Consider the following 9,756-nt stretch of genomic DNA (forward strand, 5'->3'; position numbering starts at 1 on the left):
TTCATGGTAATGTATTTATTAAAAGTATACTTTTTGATAATTTTTGAAAAGTATGATAGATGTTTACTTGATCAAAGTATGAAATTAATATATTTTTAATATGTTTGAAAACCCTAACCCTAACACTTTCACCTCACAGCAAGAAGGGCCTGGGCTCCAATCATGTTTGGGTGCCCCGGGTCTTTTCTGTTAGAAGTTTGACATAAATAGCTGTAGTCTCTAACTATACATCTTCATTGTGTGCTATGGGTATGTGTGGGTATGTGTGCTTGATGTGTGACCAGTAGGTGTAAAAAGTAATTAAAAACATCTGAAATATGCTGCAGTGCTCAGAATGGCCCACCGCCCGATTAATATCTGGTCTTTGGGGCTCCAATTAGAGTCTTTTTCTATTGATGAATGTTGTAGAAGGGGTAACAAAGTGAACAAAGCAAGTGGACTGCAATCAGAAATTGTATGCCCACGAAATGAATAAGCTAAAAGTAGCTCATAAAATGACCCGTGAATGTACCGTACAAAATAGGTAAACCCAGTGGCCAAAGTGGTCAGTGAGAGGTTGATGGTGAGAAACAGACAGTTTTGTTGTCCTTAAATTTGTAGCATGCTTAAGTGCATAAAGCACTCCAAAAAGATAAAACATAAAAATGCATTCTTTGGTGTAGTTTTTAATGTATTTAATTTAGCTGGTTTTGTTTAATACAATAGAATACTGGTTTGTTCTTTAGTTTAATTGAAATGTCAGTGGTGTCAAGCAAAAGAGGAGAAACTGAGACCAAGGGTGTTAACGGATGTTTCTTAAACCGTGCTGAGCTGATCCTGTGGTTGCTAATCTTTTTTGTCATTTGGTGCCATTTCCCCAATCCATAGCTTGCTTTCCAGCTAATAAATTCTGTCAGAGGAAAATAGAAACCCACTTGGTTCTCAGCAAAAACAAAAACAACTTTCTTCACACATTTAAACACATTTAATTTAAAAAAATATTTTATGAATGTTAATTGCACCTGCAGCCATGTGTGCCTTGTTGTAGCATTATAAGCAAAGTTAAAGCAGCATCAGTTTAAAATTGGGACTTTATATAGACTTAGGTTTAGAAATGTTTTTGTCCCACCCAGCTTTATTAAAAAAAAAGGTTTGTTTGCATGTTAATGTTTTAAAATAATGTTCAAAAAAGTATAATAAAGGCACTACAATGTGCACACAGTGATTTGTAAACCACCACTAGTACAGTTCCTAAAATTACATAACATTTACTCATAATGAAAATTACCCTTTGTTGAACAAAGGTTTTACTGCATTTTTTTCATGACAAAAATTTAAATTTACATACAATAGATACAATAGTCAAAACCTGAGTAAATTTTAAAGCACATGCATCATTACAATATTTTTAATTTTATACCACAGGAAGAAATCATATATGTTGACAACCCATCAATAAAATCAACATTAATCAATATATACAACACATTGTATACAGCAATATCATTACTCATTTAAGCCTTCGGAAATGTGTTAGACTTTAAATGGGTTTACACACCTGACCATGTCTAGGTACTGTCTTTTAGCAGCGTCTCACACCAGTGTTTGCACTATTCCGGAGTTTTGGTTATAAGGATATGGCAAGTTGGAGGGAGATAGTAGGTGGGGGGTGTCACTGTAGGCAAGCAGGGTTCCTGCATGCTCCTCCGGGCCTGCAATATGACCAAGTTCAGGGTAAACTACTGCAGCACCACACTTCTTTACTTTTTTGTTTCTGTTTGACACTTTGCGATTGCGTGTCTGTATTCCATCCTTCTTCATGGTCAGTGGCCTGTTGACCTGTAGAAAGCACTCTGAGCATTAGTTAAAATTAATTAGTTTAATCTTTTGTAAGTAATTATATTTTTAACTTCAAACCATGGTAGGAAGAACTTAGATCTGATGGCACATACTTACATTATGCAGTTTGAAGTAAAGACCACAGGCATTGCATACAGGTTCACCATTAGCATTGCGTCTCCACAATGTGGTGGTACTGGTCTGACAATTGGCACACTGTGTCCCAGCACGTTTACTCACAATCTAACATTCAAAACAGTTCATTAAGTTTTTATACTTAAACTGAAGTACCACAGCCAATTTAATGAAGTTTATCAAAGACTTACAAGTCTTTTTTTTGGCCTAATAAGTGGCCTGTTCTGACCATTCATTTTGTGGTACAGGCCGCAGGCGTTACACAAATAATGGCCTGTTCCATCCCGTCTCCACAGAGGGGTGGCAGTAGCTCCACAGTTCACACACTCACGAGCCTCTGTTTAAAAAGTCAGCAGTTATTTACACCATTTTAAACTTTATTATGTAGTCAAAAATTCACTATTGTCATTTTACAGCTCACCTGATGGAGAGAGTCTCAGTGAATTGCATAGTTTGGGCGAGTACGAGGTAGGACTCATCCAGGCCCCAGCTGTGGAATAGAGAGCTGCTGTACCACATTCCTGTTCCATATAGGAGCTGTAGGGTCCTAGCATGTGTGAGTGTGAAAATGGAGGGTACAAACTGCTAGCAGATGAACTCAGATTGAAAAACGACCCTCCACTGATCGGACTCTCAACCTTGAGGTCCTCTTTGGACCTGTGGCTTTCCTTGCCATGATGGCATGAAGTAAAAGATGTACTGTTGGTAGGATATAGGGGTGGGGAGATGTGGGGGTAAAGTTGTGTTTTTGTAAAAGGGTTCGTTGTCCATGCTGTGGAAGCAGTGTTGTAAGGTGAGGTCAAAGCATGCCCCCCTGAGCTGTCAAGCCATTGGAGATTACCAAGCAGGGATGGTGATGTATACACTTGCTGAACTGCAGTAAAACAGAAAAAGATGAATGCTTTCATTACCAATTCAAAGTTTGTAGGGCAAAAGTGTTTTTAAAGCTGTAGTTGTGAAAATTTGAGATGTATAAAATGCATTAATCATTGTATTTATTTTAAGGTCTGATTCTAACCTGGGCTGTTTCTGAATGCAGAAGAGGCATGACTGTGGTTATTGGAGAGATAGGATGGCAAGCTGGCATAGTCTGTGTCTGAGCTGGAGTAGAAGGTTTCTTCCTCCTCAGCAGGTGGTAGTAGCTCTTGCTCCACTGAAAAGCTGGTTAGTGGGTCAGAATTAACCACACTGGAAGAGACCCACTGAGCTGATTCTAATGAATTTTCCATGATTCATTCAGTTTTCTGAAATATAAAAATTAGTGAATTTAAATAACAATGTAAGAAATATGCGCAAAATGATAAACTAAATTGTGTTGCTGGATTAAAAAATCCAACTGTCTGTATCCTTTGTGTGTGTGTGTGTGTGTGTGTGTGTGTGTTATTTTAAGTGTAGAAACTTTCATTAAGGTCATTGGACAGGCAGCTTTTCTTCAAAATATATTTATCTGTGGCTACATGTGAACTCAAAGTTCAGGAAGAGGCACTATGGATTGACATTTGCATTTCCCCCTTTTTCAGTTTCCAATTCCCGATTGCACCACCCTCGCGCTGGCCACTAAGCACACGCCCTAGATGCTGACAACTTTTCGTACAGAGCCGTATTGTGTATATAAAGTTGCGCTATGCCAATGTATTTAGACATTTTTTACTGTGTCTGTATTTTTTGTGGCTGCCACCTTTTAGGTATGAATACTTGCTTTAGCACAGTTTTATGCCAGATGCCCTACTTGACAAAACCCACATTTTATCCAGGCTTGGGACCAGCATCGAGAGTACACTGACAAGTGCACCTCCCAAAGGCTAGGCTGTTTTTCCATTCTCACCATTTTTTGGAAATGTCTTTTTACTGTCTGTGAACAATCAGGTAAAAGCAAATAAGCACTAAATATTTGTAATCAGTACTTTCAGGTAAATATCAATTCTACATGTAAGATAATTTGGACACATTCTAATGATTGAGTTTTTTTAACTACACACACTGCTATCAGGTGTTTAAAATAAATCATATAATTGATATAGAATTTAATAATATAATTATATAGAATTTTCTTGTTTTAGTATATCAATTTCTTATGCACACAACAACACAAGTTTGGGATGAATTAAAATATAGATTTAGGTGTCCACATACTTTTGACCACCTACTACCAACCACCAACTAAGCAACATGTTTATAGCAATTTTCGGGTAAGGAAAAGCACATTGAATAGATCAGAGGATAAATAGCCATTTATCCTCTGATCTATTCAATGTGCTTTTCCTTATATTGTATTACTTTACAATATAAAGTGTATGTTATTACTGTTATATTATTATATGACCAGATTGCATAACTTTAAAAATATTACTTATTTTACAGATTTGTTTTACAATATTTGTGGCTGCATAAAGAAATGTAAAGATTCAGTCCAAGGATTACAAATAACTTTTTTTAACTTGAGATTCATTTACTTGAAAACCAAACTTTACAGTGAGGCAGTAACAGTCACGAAACACACAACAGCTTGAAAAGGAGGATAACAAATACAAGTAGTATATGTCATATATTAATATAATCATTCAAACATATTACAGCTTATGACAAATTAAAGTAATTAAAGTTCAAAGCCAGATGATGCTGGCTTTATTTGTTACGTAAACTTTATTTTATCACAATATCAATACAGGTACTGCTGCTCTAGATTTATTAAGGTAAATTTTATTTAATATTAAACATGCTATTAACCTATTGACTTTTTTTATTTATGTATAACAAAGGTTAAACCTTATATAAAAACATTTTAAATATTTGTTTAAAACTGATACCGATGTTAAGCTTATGTTTGTTTTATTATGAGATATAACCCATAATTCTTTTGTTTAGCCTGAATCTAACCTGGGTTATAACTGCAGACATTTTAAAACTAATAAATAGTAGCTGTGCCATTGATCATGCACTTAACTGTTTTTATTTATATCATTAATGTGTGTTTTTTTATAATTAAGAATATATTATATGTATAGGCTGTAGGACTTACCTAGATGTGCTGTCTTGCTTTACTGTGGAATTCTTAATTACAGGGAGTGGATATGAATACACAGGTGCCAGCAGTATTGGCTGTGTCAGGCTAAACTTCTCTCTTTCTTATCTTCCTTGAGCTTATGCAGCTATTCAATTAGTAAGAAATTGAAGCAGACCAAGGAGTGCAGTTGGGAAGGGGTGGCCATTTTTTAGAAAACTCCCACTCCAGCTGGCATGCATAAAGATTTGAATATTGTATGTTGCACAAAACATAACATGGAAGTTTCACAGCAAATGTACCTATTTTTATAAAAAGTTAAAAACAGTGCTTAGATAAGACACATTATCATTTTTTAAACTAACATTGAATGTACCCACCCATCTGTGTTTAATGCATGAATAAAAAGAATAGCTGAAACTGTATTTGTTTTCAAAAATAATTCAGTACTGTGCTGGGCTTAATTTTAGCTTTAATAAAAGAAATACTTTTAAACAATAATTTAATGATTTTAGAAATGAATGAAATGAATTTAGATTTGTCAGATCAACCAAATGTGCACTGTTAGATCATATCAGTATACATTGTCATGCTACAAGTATTGTTATCATAAAGGAATGCATGTAGTAAGCAACAATACTTTGATAGGCCAGTCAAATAATGTAGTTGTAGTTAGTTGTACTGAACTACCTGTTTTGTCAACTGTCTGTTTTGTGTCAACTATCAAAAAACTTTTTTTATGTCTAAACTTTTAACACAGGCAAGTTATTGTTTATAAATTTATGTTGTGTATGCCAGTCCTAAAACTAACATCTGCATGTTACAGCACAAATCAGGTCAATTAGACCAGTCAACTTTATTATTTAACTATTTTGAGATTATAGTTCCTGGATTAAAGAAGTGGAATTTAAAGTGGTCTTCCACTGCTCTAGCATATCTGCCTCGTGTTTTAACATGCTATGCATTCAAGATGCTTTTTTGCTCACCATGGTTGAAAAGAGTGCTATTTTGAGTTAGTGTAGCCTTTCTGTAATCTTAAACCAGTCTAACAATTTTCCTCTGACCTCTCTCATTATCAGGGTAATTTGCATGCAGAACTGCCACTCACTAAATGCACAATTATAATAAACTGTAGTCTCTTCACATTGTCCTGTTTAACTAAAGCTTTTGTCCCATGTGTATAATTGTATGCATGGCACTGCTGCCAATTGTCTGGATAAATACATAAATGACCAGGTGCACAAGAATTCCTAATAAAGTGGACAGTGACTGTGTGTGGTGGATAACTTAAAAATAAATTTAAAACAACAATAACATTGAAATGACGAAATCCCTATCACCAAAAGAACAGAGTTTGTCAAACTTGAAATGCAGAGCTCACTGAGAAGTGGACAAACACAGAATAATTGTTCAATTCAACAAAAGTACAACAGCAAATGTTACCACTAAATTGAATAACTATACCTTTCTCTAAATAAAGACATATGCATGTAGAAACTATTAACACTACATAAGAAAATAATGTTATTAATTGAATGAAAAAATGAAAAATGAAAAAAGTAAAAAAATCAAACAGTTAACTAAATGTAATTAATGATTAGGTTCAGTTACATTAAGCATATCCAGACTTGATTACTGACAGCCCTATTGTTTGTTTCAGCAATTAAAAGTAAGCTAAGAGAACAAGCAGCACACTACTGCTCTAATCAAATGAAATTCTAAACAAAAATTGTCATCTAATCCAGTAATCCATAAAAAAGAACCCAGATAAATATTTAAGAAATTACATGCTTTTTTTGCATTAGGTAATGTAAGTACTTTTGATATTACCATTAGAATGAGATGGGGAAAAATTATATTTATAGAAGAGTTGCAAAGCAAAAACCACCACTAACCAAAATGTTTTTTTCACATTTGCCAAACAATCACCTTGATAGTCCCCAACGTTCTCTGGACTGATAGGTATGAAACTTCTTGGAAACTGGCATAAAACTAAAAAAGCACTGTGGGACATTTTTGATGTAAATCCTTTTTTTTTCTTTTTGCAAGTCCTAAAGGAGACGGTAATGGGAGGTAGAACGTAGAAGGCACATCCTAAAGGAGATGTAGAAGGTAATTTAAAACAAAAGCACCAATGAGTTGTTCAACAAGACATTTTGCGTTTACACAGGTAAGAAGTGATTACTAATACACACAGTGAATTACATTGTTGACACAAATGTTAAAATTAGAAATTTATTTTCATTCCTATTCACTGTCCATTGATATATAAATAGTAAATTTAATATAAATTAATAAAATATGAATAATAAACATTGTAGTGGCAACAAACTGTAATGCAAACGGTCAAACATTGCAAAAATAGTTAAAGATGAGAACCTAGCACAGACAGGCTGCACAAAGACCTCATCCTGTCCTAATTATTTAACTTTTTCTCAGAATATTGATAAAGTTCTATTAAATGTATATCATGCCACAGTTTGTGTTGCTGTTTGTTATGTCAGATGACCACAGTAATACTCATTCAATTAGGGCAGAAGAGACTAAAAGAAAGTGAGCAAGACAAACCTACAGAAAGGGAGGGGGCATGGCTAAAAAAAACACTTAGTATAGGGCTGTATGAGCTGCTGTATAGTGATAAGCTGATATCAAGATCAGTTTGGGGCTGGGGAATTGTAAGGCCAGCCCTAGCCACAATTCTGCCCCACCCCAACCCCTTCTCTAATAAACATACACTCACCCAAGGGCTAACTACAACTACAACTACAATAGACTGATTCTTTGTTTTTTCTTCACTCTTTGCAAATTAAATTCTACATTGACTGGAATGAATGTATTATTAATCAACCTACAGTGATTGTGTGTGTGTGTGTGTGTGTGTGTGTGTGTGTGTGTGTGTGTGTGTGTGTGTGTGTGTGCAATTGTGATTGTGTGTGGCAATAATGTGTGTATGGGAGGGCACAATGTCCATGTGCCAAAGAAGCCAGCCTAGCACTCACGCTCTTTGTCATGAAGTGCTTTGAGAAACTTGTCATGAGCCACAAGTCCGTGCTGCCCTTCTTAATGTGAGTTTAATGTGAGTTCGTGAGTTTTCACAAATAAATATCTATGTATATTCAGTAGGAGACAGTTTCAGAAAGTGGGTCTTAGTGACTGTAAACTGTAAACAATACAGTATGGTATTACAGTGTGAAAGAGGCATAGTCGATATTGTGTTGCACAGGACACTGGAATACAGTACAGAAGAGAAGATAGCATAGCATACCTGTACAAATACACAGTGCAGTGTTCTAGAAAAAGCAGTTTCTAATCAGTTATGTTCTATTTGCATGAAAACAGTGTTCATAAAAATGTTCATTAGGATTTACACCCAACCATAGTGCCAAAACTGCATTAATTAGGGTAGTTAATGATTTATTAATCTCCTCTGATAATGGATGCATCTCTTTTCTTGTTCTATTAGATCTTAGTGCAGCGTTTGATACTGTAGATCATAACATTTTACTGGATAGGCTAGAAAATACAGTAGGTGTTAAAGGACTCACACTCTCTTGGCTTAAATCCTATTTGACTGACCGCTCTCAATTTGTCTATGTAATAATAATAAATGCTCGGAAACTACAAAAGTAAAGTATGGTGTTCCACAAGGTAAGTATAACTTTCTTTTACTTAATTCAGATAAAACAGAGGTATTACTTATTGGAACTAAGGCTGCAAGAGACAAGTTATCTAACCTGGTGCTAAACCTAAACATTTTCTCTATTACTTCCACTTCAGATGTAAAAAAAACTTGGGTTAGATTAATATCTCTCCTTTGATGCACATGTTAATAGCATTACTAGAGTTGCATACTGTTATTTGTGTAATATCTGTAAAATAAGAAATATACTAAAAGTTTATAACATTTCAGTTAGATTATTGTAATGCTCTTCTCACTGAATGCTCTAGTAAATCCATAAACAATCTCCAGTTGGTTTGAAATGCAGCAGCTCGAGTGCTAACCAGAACTAGAACGATTGATCATATTAGTCCTGTTCTATCATCTTTACTCTGGCTGCCAATTAAATTCTGCATTAATTACAAAATACTTTTACTTTTACATGGTCTGGCTCCACAGTATCTGAATGAACTTATTGAGCACTACAACCCAGCACGTTCACTTTGTTCAGTACATGCAGTGTTACTTATACTGTAGTTCCTAGAATTAAAAAGATCACAGCTGGTGGAAGAGCATTTTCTTACAAAGCTCCACAACTTCAAGGAATAATCTTCCTGCCTCTGTTCAGGATTCAGACACAGTCTCAATGTTCAAGTCTAGATTGAAAACATACACTGCCTGGCCCAAAAAAAAGGTCACCACCTGGATTTAACTAAGCAAATAGGTAAGAGCCTCCCATTGTATAATTACTGCATGGGTGATTATGTTTCAGCTGGCAACAAGTTATTTAACCCTAACTGATGCAGTGAGTAGCTTCTCATTTGTTAAACAACCATGTCGAAAGACACATCCTGTGGTCGTGGAAAAAATGTTAATCTGTTTCAGAAGGGTCAAATTATTGGCATGCATCAAGCAGAGAAAACATCTAAGGATCTGCTGAAACTACTAAAATCGGGTTAGGAACTGTCCAACGCATTATTAAAAAGGAATGTGGTCGGTCTTGAATGATCGTGATCGGCGATCACTTAAACGTTTGGTGAAATCAAATGGTAGAAAAACTACAGTAGAACTCAGGGATATGTTTAATAGTGAAAGTAGGAGCATTTCCACACGCACAATGCAAAGGGAACTCAAGGGATTGGGA

The 9,756-nt window shown here is 35.2% G+C and overlaps 1 protein-coding gene across 3 annotated transcripts; it reads right to left on the reverse strand.

Annotated features, from left to right (window-relative positions):
- Positions 1 to 223: 223 nt before the first annotated feature.
- On the reverse strand, positions 224 to 5,054 carry gata1a (GATA binding protein 1a). 3 transcript variants are annotated; one of them, XM_062986520.1, is made up of 7 exons: positions 4,973 to 5,054; positions 2,972 to 3,197; positions 2,375 to 2,827; positions 2,145 to 2,290; positions 1,936 to 2,061; positions 1,538 to 1,818; positions 224 to 889 (listed from the first exon to the last, which is right to left on the reverse strand). In XM_062986520.1, exons 2-6 carry the CDS (start codon positions 3,180 to 3,182, stop codon positions 1,573 to 1,575), a joined length of 1,182 nt encoding a protein of 393 aa, XP_062842590.1. In that variant the 5' UTR covers positions 3,183 to 3,197; positions 4,973 to 5,054; the 3' UTR covers positions 224 to 889; positions 1,538 to 1,572. The 3 variants fall into 3 exon arrangements, with proteins under 3 accessions (XP_062842590.1, XP_062842589.1, XP_062842591.1); XM_062986519.1 differs by having other exon boundaries at positions 224 to 1,818; XM_062986521.1 differs by lacking the exon at positions 224 to 889 and having other exon boundaries at positions 1,718 to 1,832.
- Between the last annotated feature and the right edge of the window lie 4,702 nt (positions 5,055 to 9,756).

Source organism: Trichomycterus rosablanca, chromosome 24 (assembly GCF_030014385.1).
Source record: "Trichomycterus rosablanca isolate fTriRos1 chromosome 24, fTriRos1.hap1, whole genome shotgun sequence".
Lineage (NCBI taxonomy): Eukaryota > Metazoa > Chordata > Actinopteri > Siluriformes > Trichomycteridae > Trichomycterus > Trichomycterus rosablanca.